This window comes from Humulus lupulus, chromosome 9 (genome assembly GCF_963169125.1).
Source record: "Humulus lupulus chromosome 9, drHumLupu1.1, whole genome shotgun sequence".
In the NCBI taxonomy this organism is placed as follows: domain Eukaryota; kingdom Viridiplantae; phylum Streptophyta; class Magnoliopsida; order Rosales; family Cannabaceae; genus Humulus; species Humulus lupulus.
The window spans coordinates 184,675,710-184,693,865 of NC_084801.1; the positions used below are offsets into that span (position 1 = coordinate 184,675,710).

Here is an 18,156-nt window from a genome sequence, read left to right on the forward strand (position 1 = left end):
CATGAGATGTCACGGGGAAAAATATAGAACGAGTAGAACACGAGTTTAAAACATTGCAGAGAAATTAATGAAATCTCCAATTCACCAAATGCGTACCCCCTTTCAGAAAAATTCAATTTGTCTAATATGAATTCAAGAAATATTTTGAAAGCTAATACTAAGAAATATTCAAAAGTAATGGGCACGAAAGTTGTAGCCCTATGTCTTAAAATTCTATGTATAAAATTTCACGCAATTTCAAGGTGTGTAGAGGGAGATACGACTAAAATACTAAGAGATGTTCGAAAATAAGGAAGAAACTTGCGAAAATTGCCATAAAAAAGTGGAAAAATGTTCAAATGTAGACTTAAGGCTTTGTTTCAACTCCAATAGAAGTATTTACCCATGAGAAGCAATGGGGAAAAATATCAAACGATTAGAACACGAGTGTAATACATTATGAAGAAATTAGTGAAATCTCTAATTCACCAAAGGGGTACCCCTTTCAGAAAAATTCTATTTCCCTAATATGAATTCAAGCAATATTTTGAAAGTTCATAGTAAGTATTCTACAAAAGTAATGGGCATGAAATTTATAGCCCTATGTCTAAGGTTTCTCTGTATAAAATTTCGTACAATTTTGAGGCATGTAGAGGGATATACGACAAGAATAATGTGAGATGTACGAATATAAGGGAAGAACTTGCGAAAATTGCCATTGAAAATCTAATTACTCTAGGATATTAATCTCGACTCGTTAAAAAATAGTGGAGTTAACATATTCCCATCAGTTATAATATCGTGGGTTTGACTCAAAGATTACAATTTTATATAAACAAAAGTGAAAATGAAATTATTGTTGATTTTATTTAATTAACAAATACAATGAGATTTTATATTCACCAATTAATAAATATTTATTATAAATAATTATTAAATTTTATTTTTATGTGTGATTAATTTAAAATATAAATATTACATAATAATTTTGTTTCATTTGAATTTTTATATATTTTTTAAATAATGTATAACATTCATGATCAACCAAATAATGTAAATCAATTAACAAGAATATGACTAAATATTCCAACACATAACCAAAAATATTTAAATGAATTAGATTATTTTGAACTACTCGTACCAAACGCCCCTAAATATAATATGCATCCTTGTGATTTAAGTAAATCTTTTGTTGTGTAGTTACATGGAAAGTTAATCTATAGAAAAGTTAACTCTGATATTCATTTTTTGTCGATCATATGTAAGAAATGATATTCGAAATTAGGTGTTATTTCATCATCACCGTAAAAAATAGAATCAAAATTACATCTGACAAATAATAGTTTTACAACACTTATTTAAAGCGTGGTTGACAATTCAAGAACAAAAAAAAAACAATTAATAATGACAACTAACAGATTGGAAGAGGGGAACCATTCCAGCTACTGAGACATTCCAGCATGGGATCGATGATCTTTCCTTGACACATAGCAGTGAACACCATGTCGAACTCCTCTCCTGGTGATCTAACATTCTCTCCTGTAAGCAAACCAGTCCCCAACTCCTCTCTCACAAATTTGTACAATGGATAAGACCTGCACTCTTTGATCTTGTTCGATATGCCTGCATTCCCACTTTCCACACCAATCCTTGCACTCTCAACCTCTTTAGGCAAAAGGGTCTTCAATTCTTCCTCAAAAGCACCAATCTTTTGGAAGATTGAAGTGTTCGGATTCTTCTCATTTTCACCATTAACCAAAGCTTGTTCGACAAGTACTTGCCTTAGTTTTTGCATCAATGGGTAGGTAGCATTGCAGGGATCATCAATGTACGTAAAGACATATTCCCTATCAACAACTTTAAGCAATTCCTTCTCGCAAAATCTTGATGGTTGGAGTTCGCCACTAACGCTGGTCGTCAGCACTTTCTTAGCCACTTGACTCACAGTTTTCTTAACTGTCCGCCTTAGATTATCCTCCAAATGTCTCAAGTCGATGGCCTGGCAAAGGGCAACCAAGAATGTTGTGGACATGAGCTTGAGAATATCAATAGCCTCAGCAGTCTTCCTTGAAGATATCAATCCCAGAGAGTTCACATCTTGGTTGTGTTGTTCAGCGCTCTGGACATGGCTAGTCACCGGATTAGCAAGATATTGAAGCTCCGAACAATAGGAGGCCATGGCGATTTCAGCTCCCTTGAAGCCATAGTCTAAACTTGGGTTGCGGCCACCAGAGAGATTTGAAGGCAGACCATTGTTGTAAAAGTCATTGACAAGTTCAGAAAATTGGGCAAACATGAGCTTCCCAATTGCTGCAACAGCCAAACGGGTATTGTCCATGGAAACTCCGATTGGGGTCCCTTGGAAGTTGCCACCATGAATAGCCTTGTTCCTTGAAACGTCAATCAAAGGGTTGTCGTTCACTGAGTTGATCTCTCTTTCAATAGACTTGGTTGAGAATCTGATCACTTCGATCATGGGTCCAAGCCATTGGGGCGATGTCCTAAGTGCATAGCGATCTTGCTTTGGCTTCTGAAGAGGATCCATCTCGTGAAGCTTCTGAGCCTCTTTAATATAAGCGCTCCCATCCAAAATGTGTTCCATAATGGCTGCAACCTCAATCTGACCAGGGTGGTGCTTCAACTTGTGAGTCAAGTGATCAGTGAACTCGGGCTTACCATTCATCACTTCTGCAAATATTGCTGACAGGACTTCGGCCAACACAGCAAGAATGTTGGTCTCAAAAAGAACAGTAGAAGCCACAGCTGAACCAACAGCAGTGCCGTTAACAAGAGCAAGTCCTTCTTTGGGCTGCAACTCGAAGAAGTCGGAATCGATGCCGGCAACTTTGAAAGCTTCCTTTGCGGTGAGGGATTCACCGTTGGGGCCGACGGCCTTGGAATTAGGCCTGCCCGTGAGCAAACCGGCAATGTAAGACAGAGGCACAAGGTCACCAGATGCAGTGATTGTTCCACGCAATGGCAAACATGGGGTGACATTGTTGTTGAGGAGCTTGGCCATGGCTTCCAAGATCTCAAATCTGATACCGGAGTAGCCTTGTAGAAGGGTGTTGATCCTAACGAGCAAACCTGCTCTTGCTGAAGAGCGAGGGAGAGTGTGGCATGACTCTGTTCCATTACCAAATATTCCAGCATTCAAGAATCTGCAAACAACAAAATTTAGAAAGATCAGTCACTGATGCAAGCCTTGGATATTAGTTTTTCTGGAAAGATTGTACATAAATATTTTAATAAACATATATTAATATTTGGTTAGCTCCTAACATCAAAATATGCTCAAAGTACGTGAAGAAGTAGTGATATTGTAATTACCTGATCAGCTCCTTCTGAAGGGCGCCGCCTTGTTTGGTTCTCCTGTGTGATGTCGCGCCGAACCCAGTGGTAACACCATAGCTGTCTGTACCTTTGCTCATACTCTCCATAACCCAATCACTACTAGCCTTAACTCCGGCCCTTGACGACTCAGAAAGTTCTACCTTAACTCCGTCGACATCGCCACCGGCGGCAATGGCAGCCACCTGGGATATTGTTAGCGTCTCGCCGCCGAGACGGACGACCGGTTTCCTGTACTCCGCCACCATTCTCTTCACTTCATCCAAGTGGCTCCCAGTCATCGACTCGGCCGCCGCACCCCAGTTCAAGGGGTCATTAGAGACGATGGGTGCTGGCTTAGTCTTGCAGAAACTCTCCATTAAATTTGTAGTAAAGAGAAGTAAATATCTTTATATAATTATCAAATAGTAAGTATATCGAAGTGTTTCTGATAGAGAGTGTGATTGTGGAGAGCTTAAGAAGAAATTAATGGTTTGCGAAAGGAACAAATTGGATTTGGTTTGAATTGTAAGGAGAAGGTCTTATATAGAAGTCAGAAGGTGGCTTCACGATGGCTTTAGAGAAAGAGAAAGAGTTGGTAGCGAAGCAGTCAGTAGCGAAAAAGTTTGGTATATAAATGAATCGAGGCCGTCCCATGCATGCAACTTTGTAGAATCCTAACGGTTGAGATTGCTTTGTAGTTCTGAGTGGGCTTATAATTATTAATTTATTATTACTATTTCGTATGCATGATAAAGAAATGGTTAAAGTTCTGGCTTTGGTCAGGTCAAAAGATGTGTTTTATTAGAATTGAAAAATAGCAAGAAGCAAGGTCCAATGTATATATTGTTGTTATTGACTTGGTTGGTGGGAGACTAAGAAAGAAGGGAGCTTTCATACTCTAATAGATGGTTTTTTCGTGGAAGGGGGTTATTCATAATGTTAATTTATTTAATTTTTTCGTGGAAGGGGGTTATTTATTTTGAGTTGTTGTCACCAAACCACAGGCCACTCGTGCATAATGATTAATTTATGATAGTCCAAATAATGAATCGGGGCCATTCCATGCATGCAACTAGGTATGATCAACGGCTGGGATTATTTTCTCTCTCAGTGGACTATAGAAAAAGTTTTAGTGTCTGTTTTCAACTTATTTGATATATATTCAAATGAAAAACTAATTGGTAGTTACCGGACAACACACTAAAACACTACTACCTTGTCTCATTGTAATTAGTTGTTTGTTAAGTATTATTTTGCAGGCACGAGGAAGAAATTCTCCACGTTTTCTTTGGTCAGGTCAAAGGATGTGTTTTTATTCTAAATTTTTTAAAAAAAAAATAGAAAGAAGAACGGTACCATGTGTTATCACTACAAAAATAAGGCATATACCGATAACACTATACCGAGAACATGTTCTCGGTATATACAATTCAGAACTAAGTTAAAGCTACGCAGTATTTTTTCATTTTAGTTGATGTACCGATGACTCTATACCGAGAACATGTTCTCGGTATAGGTATATATACATCATCTTCTGTGAAACAGATAGCTCATTTATCTGAAACACAAAAAAAAACCCAAATCGGTTTCTCCGCCATTTTTCTTCCATTTTCTGGATTTCAGTCTCCAAAAGCTAGTTTTTTTATAAATCTTCTCTTCCAAAGAAGATTTAGTCATCAATAGGGTCTATTAAGGTATGTATTGATATATATTTCATTTTATTTTTGGTATAAATTTATCAAATTTTTTTTCTTCTGTTTTGGTCTTCTCTACTCCAATAATGGGGATTTTTCTTTATTTCTTTTCAGGTATTGCATTATTTACAAGTGCTTTTACAGGTATCACGAATTTTATTTATAATTTTTTTTGTTTTTTTAATATTTTTGGCATAAATATATTTGAGATTTTATGTATAATTTCTTTAATATTGTTAATATATTGTTATTTGTCATATTATATATATAATATTTGATTATGTATTTATAATAGGTAAGAATAATAATTAGAAATGAAAATTCGGTAAAAATTTAGTGATATCCAATTTAGAAGATATAATGTTGTATAGTATTTTAGTAAAATACATATATAGATTTAAGATTTAGTTAGCGTAATCTTATGGATAAATAATAATTTATTAGTATGTGTTGACCCTCGTTTTAGTCAACTGACACAGAGTCAAATGCTTGATGTGATAGAAGGTATTGAAGTAGATCTAATGGAAAGAACAGTAAACGACACAACGAATTATAGTGGTTCGGCCCCAAGAATTGGTAATGACCTACGTCCACTTAAGCTATTATTGATATTAATTCTCAAAGGAGTGAGCAAAGAACTAGGGTTCTTCGAGTTTCACCAGCCTTAGAAGGATGAATAATACAATCGAAAGGTAATAGCTATAATTCTCTTGTTAATCATAAACTCAAATTAGCCAAAAAAGAGATCCTCTTCCTTGAGCTATTTTTCTCTATTTATAGGCTCAAGGAAGATTACACAAATTTGTTACAGATATTCTTTCCTAATTAATCGAATACTCAGGAATCATGGGAGATAATCTCAGATATGATTATAATTGCACAAGATCTTCTCAAAATATACGAAGTATATGACCAAGCTGGTCGTATATAATGTCCAAATGTTATGCTAGGAGAATCTCCCCAGTCGATGGTTGAACAGAACCTCTGCCAAGTGTCAACCACCTGTTAAAAATGTTTTCCACGTCATCCACGCCTGCTCTTTGGATAACATTTGCCCCCCAAGTTTATTTATTGCGACCAGCAATAAGTAAACTTAGGAAAAAAACCTTTCATATGCCCCACGAAATCTGTCAGAGTCCCTCATGCGTTCTCGGAAACTGTGAACCAACCACGTCCAATCGCACCTTTTCGGCTTCCAAGAAACCATTCTGACGGCTGTTACACTCCCCCATACCTCAAAAAAGGTAAGTCATGATTGCTCCTTTTTGGCACACCTCAGTTTCTATAAGTAACCCCCACCTTCTTCTTTCAACCTTTTACTCGCCATCTTTTTGCTAAGAACTTTCGCTTGCATACCCAAAGCTTCTATTTTTCAAAATCTCCAACCTTCGTTCAGGTAAATCTTCTTTGACGTTTGACCTTTTGAGATGCCATGTATTATGCCTCTATGTTCTGAAACTCTTTGCGTTCTTGAGTAGAAATTTGTGAGGATTTTGTATATACCGTTTGATGCTTGATAGGGTAGTGTACTTTTGCTATACATAAGTTAGGAATCAGTTTGATAGTCAGGACCATAGGTTTAGGGCGTAAAATCGACGTAAAAATTTGATTTTTAGGCTAGTTGAAAAACTGGGTTTTTCCCGCCCCATTGGAGTTGAAAAAGCTTCTTTTCAGAAAACCTTTTATTTTCCTTTTTGATCCGTTTTTCAAACTGCTAGCATAAAACTTAGTGTTCGGTTAGAATGTTGTTGGTCGATAGACGCGAGCAACGTTATTCCAACTTTCAACATAAGTTCCCAGGCTGTGCGTCTTATCTCTTCATTTGTCTGTTTGCAATTCATATGCAAGACCAGTGGGGAGGAGAAAGACCCGTTGACGACAACCTCCTAGTTCAGCTGCTTGAAGACGAAGAACATCCTTCGACATTGATACCAGATATTCCTTTTTCTCGAATTAACCTAAACACTTCCCCAGTTTCGAATCAAAATATGGCTCGCACCAAACTAAAGCCAAGAAAAGAAAAACTTCCAACACTTCTCATCAGCCTACAGCTGATGCTCCCTCGACCAGTGGTCGAGATGAAAATATTCCTGACCCAAACATTCAAGGTCATGCCCGCCCCCGACAGGCTATTCAGCCGGACGTCGAGTGGCATGTAGTCTCCGCAAGTAGGGTGACGGCCAGAATGATTGCCAACTACTTGAAAAAAATACAATTTGACAGGGGTGACCCTAGTCAAACCTAACCCAGACCAAAGGGCTAATATGCCTGGAGGTGCTTACAGCGCCTGGTCGCGGTTTCATGTTGAGGTAGGAGCCACTTTGCCTCTTCATGCATTCTTTCAGGGGGTAGCCAACTACTTCGGAGTTGCCCCCTTCCAAATTACCCCAAATGGATATAGAATGTTGGCTGCACTCTATATCCTGTATAGCCAGAAAAAATGGCCCGCACCAATGCCACATGAGGTCAACAACCTGTTCGACCACAAGTCTAACCCCAACCAAGAAGGCACGGGGTTCTTCCATCTTTGTCATCAGGAAACCGGGCGCACTTTCCTGACTGACACAACCCATATCTCTAATGTGGGGAGGTACTACCAGGAGTACTTCCTTACACCTGACGTGGTCGCAGACAACTTGGCTTTCACACGAGGAGGTAAAACTTTCAAATCGCTGGTTGGCTTCTTCACTTAGTGTTTTTCCACCACAATGTCTTAGATTTTCAATGTGTTTCAGGCCCGTTGCTGCGACCAAACCCAACTCCAGGGATGGAGTCAAGGGTGGCACTCTTAGCCAGCATGTCAGATGCTGAGAAGAGTGTCAAAAATCTAGTTACAGAGGCTAACCTTAGGTTGGCTGGCCTCTAGGACCCTCAATTAACTATGAGTGGGCCTTCGGCGGGGAGTGCTCGCACCGAAGCGGAACCCGAGCAGCAACCCCAAGTGTCTCCTCCGCGGAGGAGACCAACTGGGGTTACGATCAGGGAACCTGCCGACACTCACTGAGCGGAGAAGCCCTTGGCTTCCAAAGGAAAAGGAAAGCAGAAAGCCGCCGAGCCTACCGAACTCTCTGATGACTCGTCGGATGATAATGATATAGTAATTTCACTTTTAAACAATTTGCCAATTCACTGTCATCTGTTCGATGGGGATGGCAACTTTAAGAATGCTCCCATCTTAAATTCATATTTCTTCCAGGCAGTAAGTAGTTCAGTAAATAATGTAACGACCAATAGTTGTAGCGCGGATACTTTACTTGTAATCTTTTCAATTTCATTTTTTGGCCCTGTGTGACCATCTTGTCTCACTGCCCGTGTTGTTTCCTTTTGTGAAGATATGGACTCCGAGGATGTGTTCGAGCATTACAAGGCTGCTGCCGCCTCTTCTGGCCAAAAGAAGGACAGCAAGAGGGCTCGAGGGGAGAGCAGTAAGACTGCCTCAAAGAAGGCCCGAACTGACGATCCTCCAGCTACCGCCCCTTCGAAGGAGAGGTCACAACCTCCATCGCCACTCGAGCAGCCGGCCTCAACTCTCGCCGACCAGCAGCCTTCTCCTACGGCTCCTAGCAGCCAAACATTGCACACTCAGCCCGAAGGCTCCCTGCCCAGTTTCGTGGTCAGCTCTGCCAGGGAGAGAATATACAAGCTCTCCAAACATAAACACAGCCAGGCAGCTATTACAGAAACTGCCTCTATGGAGGCTGATCAAGTTCTTAATAGAGGGTTGAACAAGATAGTTAGCGTAAGTCAACTCCTGCTAATGTAACATTTATTTTTGATTCGCTGCCTTTACTTTATCTTTTTCTATCTGACTTCAGGAACTGCTGACTATAACCGCTGGCTGGAGCCATGCTGGGGCGTTGGTGTCTCTGGGCAGGAATTTCGATACCAGGCTCGCCGAGGCTAAGCAAGCACTCGAAGCTAAAAACAAAGAGCTTGCTAAACAGAATGGCGAGTTACTCGGGGAGAAAACGGAGCTGTCCAAGCAGAAAGATGAACTGCTCGAGGAAAAAGCTACTCTGACCTAGGAGCTGTTGGAAACCCGGAACGCCCTGAAGAAATCCAACGAGGTCAGGGAAAAATTTAGGGAAAGCGCCACGCTCAACTATCAACAAGCTGTACAGCTCGAGCTTGATCTGATCTCCAACAGGCAGGAGGCGGAGGAACTCGGAAAACGAGTGCAGGAGCTTGAGGAGGCTAGAGCTAAGAACTTGGAGAAATACAAGGAAGCCACTCATCTTTGCTTCAATGAGTTCTGGAAGCACAACTGGGAGGCTAACTTTAGCTATTTGTCAGAACGCTTGAGGAGGACTTTAATGTCGCAGTGTGCCTTGTCTCATTGTAATTATTTGTTAGTTAAGTATTATTTTGCATGCATGAGGAAGAAATTCTCCACGTTTTCTATGGTCAGGTCAAAGGATGTGTTTTTATTCTAATTTAAAAAAAAATACTAATAAGAACTTGATACTTTTAGGCGTGTCATAGCTCTCCCTTTCAGAAAAATTCGATTTTTCTAATAAGAATTCAAACAATATTTTGAAAGTCAATAGTAAGTATTCTCCAAAAGTAATGGGCACAAAAGTTGTAGCCTTATGTCTTAGGTCTCTCTGTACAAAATTTCGTGGAATTTTGAAGTGTGTAGAGGGAAATATGATCAAAATACTGATAGATGTACGAAAAAAAGAAAAAACTTGTGAAAATTGCCATTGAAATGTGAATTTTTTTTCAAATGTGGAATTAAGGCTCTATTTCAACTCCAACAGAAGTATTTACCCATGTGATGTCATGGGGGAAAATATCGAACGAGTAGAACACGAGTGCAATACATTGCAGAGAAATTAGTGAAATCTCCAATTCACCAAACGAGTACCCCTTTAAGAAAAATTCGATTTCTCTAATATGAATTCAAGCAATATTTTGAAAGTTATAGAAAGCATTCTACAAAAGTAATGGGCACAAAAGTTGTAGCCCTATTTCTAAGGATTCTCTGTATACAATTTCGTGGAATTTTGAGGTGTGTAGAGGGAGATACGACCAAAATACTGAGAGATATACGAATAGAAGGGAATAACTTGCGAAAATTGCCATCGAAAAGTGGAAAAAAATTCAAATGCGGACATCAGGCTTGGTTTCAACTCCAACAGAAGCATTTACCCATTAGATGTCATGGGAAAAAATATCGAACGAGTAGAACACGAGTGTAATACATTGCAGAGAAATTAGTGAAATCTCCAATTCACCAAATGGGTACCCCTTTCAGAAAAATTTGATTTCTCTAATATGAATTCAAGAAATATTTTGAAAGTCAATGGTAATTATTCTCCGAAAGTAATGGGCACAAAAGTTGTAGCCCTATGTCTTAGGCCTCTCTGTATAAAATTTCGTGGAATTTTGAGGTGTGTAGAGGTAGATATGATCAAAATACTGAGAGATGTATGAAAAAAAGGAAAAAACTTGTGAAAATTGCCATTGAAAAGTGAAATTTTTTTCAAATGTGGAATTAAGACTCTGTTTCAACTCCAACAGAAGCATTTACCCATGTGATTTCATGGAGAAAAATATCGAACGAGTGTAATACATTGCGGAGAAATTAGTGAAATCTCCTATTCACCAAACGAGTACCTCTTTCAGAAAATTTCAATTTTTCTAATATGAATTCAAGCAATATTTTGAAAGTTAATAGTAAGTATTCTACTAAAGTAATGGGCACGAAAGTTGTAGCCCTATGTCTAAGGCTTCTCTGTATAAAATTCAGTGGAATTTTGAGGTGTTTAGATGGAGATACGGCCAAAATACTGAGAAATGTACGAATAGAAGGGAATAACTTGCGAAAATTACCATTGAAAAGTGGAAATTTTTTCAAATGTGGACTTCAGCCTCCGTTTCAACTCCAATAGAAGCATTTCCCCAAGAGATGTCATGGGAAAAAATATAGAACGAGTAGAACACGAGTGTAATACATTGCAGAGAAATTAGTGAAATCTCCAATTCACCAAATAGGTACCCCTTTATGAAAAATTCTATTTCTCTAATATGAATTCAAGCAATATTTAGAAAGTCAATACTAAGTATTCTACGAAACTAATGGGCACAAAAGTTGTAGCCCTATGTCTTAGGATTCAATGTATAAAATTTCGTGAAATTTCAAAGTGTGTAGAGGGAGATACGAAAAAAATACTGAGAGATGTACGAAAATAAAGTAATAACTTGCAAAAATTGTCATTGAAAAGTGGAAAAATTTTCAAATGTGGACTTAAGGCTCCGTTTCAACTCCAAGAGAAGCATTTACCTATGAGAAGTCAAGGGGGAAAATATCGAACAAGTAGAACACAAGTGTAATACATTGCAGGGAAATTAGTGAAATCTCCAATTCACCAAATGGGTACCCCTTTCAGAAAAATTCGATTTCTCTAATATGAATTCAAGCAATATTTTGAAAGTCAATAGTAAGTATTATACGAAATTAATGGGTATGAAAGTTTTAGCCCTATGTCATAGGCATCTCTGTATAAAATTTCGTGGAATTTTGAGGTGTGTAGAGGAAGATACGGCCAAAATATTGAGAGATGTACGAATAGAAGGGAATAAATTGCGAAGATTGCCATTGAAAAGTGGAAAATTTTTAAAATGTGGACTTAAGGCTACATTTCAACTCAAATAGAAGCCTTTACCCAAGTGATGTCATGAGAAAAAATATGGAACGAGTAGAATACGAGTGAAATACATTACAGAGAAATTAGTGACATCTCCAATTCACCAAAAGGGAACCCCTTTCAGAAAAATTCGATTTCTCTAATATGAATTTAAGCAATATTTTGAAAGTTAATACTAAGGAATCTATAAAAGTAATGGGTACAAAAGTTATATCCCTATGTCTAAGGCTTCTCTGTATATAATTCTGTGGAATTTTGAGGAGTGTAGATGAAGATACGACCAAAAGACTAAGAGATGTATGAATAGATAGGTATAACTTGCGAATATTTCAATTGACAAGTGGAAAAAATTTCAAATGTGGACTTCAGGATCCGTTTGAACTCCAATAGAAGCATTAACCCAGGACATGTCATGGGGAAAAATATCAAACGAGTAGAACACGAGTGTAATACATTGCGGAGAAATTAGTGAACTCTCCAATTCACCAAAGGGGTACCACTTTCAGAAAATTCGATTTCTCTAATATGAATTCAAGCAATATTTTGACAGTCAATAGTAAGTATTCTACAAAATCAATGGGCACAAAAGTTTTAGCCCTATGTCATAGGCTTCTCTGTATAAAATTTCGTGGAATTTTGAGGTGTGTAGGGGGAGATACGACCAAAATACTGAGAGATGTACGAATAGAAGGGAAAAAATTGCGAAAATTGCCATAGAAAAGTGGAAGAAATTTCAAATGTGTACTTAAGGCTTCGTTTCAACTCCATTGGAAGCATTTACCCATGAGATTTCATTGGGATAAATATCGAACAAGTAGAAAACGAGTGTAATACATTGCAAAGAAATTAGTGAAATCTCCAATTCACCAAAGGGGCACCCCTTTCAGAAAAATTTGATTTCTCTAATATCAATTCAAGGAATAATTTGAAAGTTAATACTAAGTATTCTAAGAAATTATTGGGCGTGAAATTTGTAGCCCTATGTCTTTGGCTTCTATGTATAAATTTTCGTGCAATTTCGAGGTTTGTAGAAGGAGATAAGACCAAAATACTGAGAGATGTACGAATATAAGGGAATAACTTTCAAAAATTTCCATTGAAAAGTGGAAAACCTTCAAATGTGGACTAGTGGCTCCGTTTCAACTCTAATAGAAGCATTTACGCATGAGATGTCATGGGGAAAAATATCGAATGAGTAGAACACGAGTTTAATACATCGGAGAGAAATTAGTTAAATATCCAATCCACCAAAGGGGTATCCCTTTGAGATAAATTCGATTTCTCTAATATGAATTCAAGAAATATTTTGAAAGTTAATACTAATAAATCTACAAAAGTAATGGGCACAAATGTTGTAAACCTGTGTCTTAGGCTTCTATGTATAAAATTCCGTGAAATTTCGAGGTGTGTAGAGGGAGATACGACCAAAATACTAAAAGATATACGAAAATAAGGAAAAAACTTGCGAAAATTGCCATTGAAAAGTGGAAAAAATTTCAAATGTGGACTTAAGGCTCCATTTCAACTCCAATAGAAGTATTTACCCATGTGATGTCATGGGGAAAAATATCAAACGAGTAGAACACGACTGTAATACATTGCGGTGAAATTAGTGACTTCTCTAATTCACCAAAGGGGTACCCCATTCAGAAAAATTTGATTTCTCAAATATGAATTCAAGCAATATTTTGAAAGTTAATAGTAAGTATTATACAAAAGTAATGGGCATGAAAGTTGTAGCCCTATGTCTAAGGCTTCTCTTTATAAAATTTCGTGGAATTTTAAGGTGTGTAGAGGAAGATACGGCCAAAATATTGAGAGATATACGAATAGAAGGGAATAACTTGCGAATTGCAATTGAAAAGTGGAAAATTTTCAAATGTTGACTTCAGGCTCCGTTTCAACTCCAAAAGAAGCATTTACCCATGAGATTTCATGGGGAAAAATATCGAACGAGTAGAACACGAGTGTAATACATTGCAGAGAAATTTGAGAAATCTCCAATTCACGAAATGGGTACCCCTTTCAGAAATATTCAATTTCTCTAATATGAATTCAAGCAATACTTAGAAAGCCAATACTAAGTATTCTATGAAAGTAATGGGCATAAAAGTTGTAGCCCCATGTCTTAGGCTTCTCTGTATAAAATTCCGTGAAATTTTGAGGTGTGTAGAGAGAGATACAAAAGAAATACTGAGAGATGTACGAAAATAAGGGAATAACTTGCGAAAATTGCCATTGAAAAGTGATTTTTTTTTTTCAAATGTGGATTTAAGACTCCGTTTTAACTCCAATAGAAGCATTTACACATGATATGTCATGGGGAAAAATATCGAACGAGTAGAACACGAGTTTAATACATTGCGGAGAAATTAGTGAAATATACAATTCACCAAAAAGGTACCCCTTTCAGAAAAATTCGATTTCTCTAATATGAATTCAATCAATATTTTGAGAGTTAATACTCATGAATCTTCAAAAGTAATGGGAAAAAAAGTTGTAGCCCTATGTCTTAAGCTTCTATGTATAAAATTCTGTATAATTTCAAGGTGTGTAGAGGGAGATACGTCCAAAATACTTAGAGATGTACTAAAATGAGGAAAAAACTTGTGAAAGTTGCCATATAAAAGTGAATTTCTTGTCAAATGTGGGCATAAGGCTCCGTTGCAACTCCAACAGAAGCATTTACCCATGAGATTTCATGGAGAAAATTATCAAATGAGTAGAACACGAGTGTAATACATTGCGGAGAAATTAGAGATATCTCCAATTTACCAAAGGGGTACCCCTCTCAGAAAAAATCGATTTCTCTAATATGAATTCAAGCAATATTTTGAAAGTTAATAGTAAGTATTCTACAAAAGTAATGGGAACAAAAGTTATAGCCCTATGTCTAAGGCTTCTCTGTATAAAATTTCGTACAATTTTGAGGTGAGTAGCGGGAGATACGACAAAAATACTGAGAGATGTACGAATATAAGGGAACAACTTGCGAAAATTGCCATTGAAAAGTGGAAATTTTTTCAAATGTGGACTTAAGACTTTGTTTCAACTCCGATAGATGCATTTACCCATGAGATGTAATGGGGAAAAATATTGAATGAGTAGAACACGAGTGTAATACATTGCGGAGTGTAAAATCCTTATTGTCGTATTTGACAATATTGACAAAATTAATTAAAGAAGATTTTTCGAAATGGGTAGTTTCCTGTTTTGTTTGTGATATGTTTTCTATAATCAGATTATTATATATATGTTAATAAAATAAATATATAATTCCCTATAAAAGAATATCTTTTCTTAAAATGGAAACTATTAGTATTTATTTTATTTTTTGATCTGATTTATTTGTCCAGAAATCGTGTACAGCTTGTAGAGATAATGTATATAATGTTTTCTTATTTATTTTAGGAAACTGGGTTTAAAAACTGTCCAGGTTCAATGAATTTGTTTGAACGGATTGTCAGTCTGTTTGAACAGATTCTGACTTTTCTGTTTGGGAAGATTTTTCATTTATTGGCTAATTGGTTTCTGATTTGTTTTCCACGACCTAAAGGGATTCTAAAAAGTATATAATCATCCTGAGGTCGTTGGTTTTTTGATCATCTCTCTTAGTGTATTATTTTCCAAATATCTTTCAAGTTTTAGAGAGATGTTTATTATGTGAAGAACTTAAGTCCAGCAAGTTCTTAGTGGTTTATTACAGTGTACTTCTGTATTGTTTTCTTTGTGTTAATTGTGCAGGTTGAACACACTTGGACAGTGTTCATCAAGCTTCGGGAGAAGTCTTGTTCGTGAGTCACTTTTCGGGAGGAAAAGTGCAAGTGTTATGATTTGAAGGGAGTTCAAGATCTTAGCACTTCAGAAATTTGATTAGGAGTTTAGATTACAACAGTTGCGACAAATTCAAGAGGGAGTCTTTATTTGTATAAGTCAATTTGGTTTTGTAATCGTTTAGATATTCTTCTAATAAATTTCATTCTTTGGGCGTGGCCCCGTGGACTAGTAGCAATCTGCAAAGATTGCTGATACCACGAATAATTTCGTGTGTTCTTTACCTTATGTTCGTTTTTATCTTCTGGTGATAAACTGTTTAAACATATATGGTTTCTGTTCAAACAGTCTCTGTGTCCGTTAAAACATTTCAGTAACAGTTCAACAATTAATTATTTAATTTGAATAATTAAGTTGGTAATCATAAAAAACAGAATTTCACGGAGAAATTAGAGAGATCTCCAATTCACCAAAGGGGTATTACTACTTAAGGGTTTTTTACACTACATAAGCATAGGCAGTAGTCCTTGGATCTAGTGTTATCTTGACATCCTAGGCTATCTTTAAAATGACCCCCGTACAAAGCGATATCTCCTTGCCATATCAGTAGGCTCTAAATCTCGTGCGAACTTAGCCAATTGGTCGAACTTCAAAGCATACTCTGTTATTGTCATTCTATTCTAAGTTAAACTAGTGAATTCATCTGCTTTTGCAGCTCGAACAGCAACACTGTAGTACTGCTCATTAAAAACATCCCCGAACCATCCATGTCATAGTAGTCTCATATCTCCTCTGAGACACAACTTCCCACCAAATGCGGGTGTCATCTCTTAACATATAACTGGCATAAGCCACCCTCTCGTTTCCTTCCACTGTAATGCCCAAAATTTCCTAATAAGGTTTAGGACCTTGATTAGGAGGCCGGGAGGGCCATAATTGATTTATTATAATATTTAATGATTATATGCACGTTAATGTGAATTATATTATTATATGATGGTGAATGCATGCATATGGGTGTATTTATACTTATAAGGGCATTTTGGTAATTTGGCCTGATGAGGGCATATTTGTAAATTGGGTGCATACTGTAATTTGTGAATGAGATTTCATTATTATGGAGATATATTCGAGCTATGTGGCATGAGACGATCTTAGATTATGAGTTAGCGGTTTTGTCATAACGGGGTCAAATTTGGGGTAATAGAAATGTTTACTTAGTGATAGATTGGGAATATTTGAGATCAGGATGGAATTCTGGAAGTTTTGACTATAGTATCCCCGGGGGTGTTTTCGGGACCCCGAGCACTTGGTATTATTTGAGGTTACTTAAGCTTGAAGTAGCTTGACAGATAAGAACGTACGTTAGAAACTTCTCGTTCTCTCTCAAAACAGTCCGTTTTACCGTTTGAGCCTTTTTGAGGAAATCTTGAGTTCTAGGAGTCGGAATCAAGCGAGGGTCGAGGCATAGCGATCCTAGGAAAGATTAGAAGCTTCTTAACCGAAGGATTTGACGAGAAACAACCCAATCGAAGGTAATCTAAGTATTAAGTTTTTAAAGTTTTTAAGCTTAGAATTGGACTTTGTTGATTGTTGAGTTTTTGGTTGGTTTAAGCTTTGGGTTTTGAGGGTTTTGGAGTATTGGGAAGCTTGGGAACTTTGATTTGATGATTGGGGAATGTTTGGGTATGTTTTTGGAAGATTTGGAGTGTTTAAAACGCGTTTGGGAATGGCCCAGGGTTGGGGGCCCCGGGCCTGTTCTTGGGCACTGCGGCCCTAGTTCGAAGAAGCAGGTGTCAGGGAGTTAGCCTTGCTGGGCGCCGCGGCCCTTGATGGAGGGCGCTGTGGCCCTAGCCTCAGAGAACCCTGGGGGCCGCGGCCCAAGGTGCTAGGGCTGCAGCCCTTGCCCTGTTTTCACCCCGTTTGCTCGTTTTGACCCCGGGAACTTAGTTATGGGTCTCGGGAGTGTCCCTACTACTTGGATTAGTTTGGATTGACCTCTTGGGGGCTAGATATTGGTGTGGAACCTTTGATTATCATGTTATTGATGGTGTTCCATATTTGGTTATGATTACGTGACCGCTAAGGGCTTAAAGGTTGATCATTCTCAAGGGTCGTTCTTTAGATCGTTCTAGCTCGACATTGAGGTAAGAAAACTGCACCTTGTGTATATGGGACATGCATGGTTATTATTGACGCATGTCGGTTGATTATTATGTATGACATGCATGGTTATTATTGACGTATGTCGGTTGTTTATTATGTATGACATGCATGGCTATTCTTGATGCATGCTGGTTGACTATTAAACGTGACATGCATGGCTATTACTGGTGCATGTAGAATTGCTGGATTTATTGCATATGATGACTGTGAAACATGTGATTGGGATATGCTTTATATATTGGGTATGATATTGCTCAGAGCTTGAGCCTCTGTGGTTGTGCATGGTCCTAATTGTACTGGTATCTGTTTAGTAAGCATGCTAAATACCTTGTTTATGGATATTGAACATGTGGTATACGATTGGTGGCATGACTTGTTTGTGTATGGCACTGACTAGTCAGGGACCGACTCTAAAGTCGAGAATCACACATTGAATGGCTCTATGGCATAAATGCTAGACCGACCCTAGGGTCGAAGAACTTATAAGCGCTTGCCTGGTCTACGACCAGATGACTATAGCCAAGGTATATGACCCCGGTGACCGTTTGTCACATGGCTAA

General features: G+C 37.7%; 1 protein-coding gene across 1 annotated transcript; it reads right to left on the reverse strand.

Moving 5' to 3' along the window:
* Positions 1–1,248: 1,248 nt before the first annotated feature.
* Positions 1,249–3,818, reverse strand: LOC133801594 (phenylalanine ammonia-lyase-like). The gene is made up of 2 exons (XM_062239838.1): positions 3,310–3,818; positions 1,249–3,140 (listed from the first exon to the last, which is right to left on the reverse strand). Exons 1-2 carry the CDS (start codon positions 3,687–3,689, stop codon positions 1,391–1,393), a joined length of 2,130 nt encoding a protein of 709 aa, XP_062095822.1. The 5' UTR covers positions 3,690–3,818; the 3' UTR covers positions 1,249–1,390.
* Between the last annotated feature and the right edge of the window lie 14,338 nt (positions 3,819–18,156).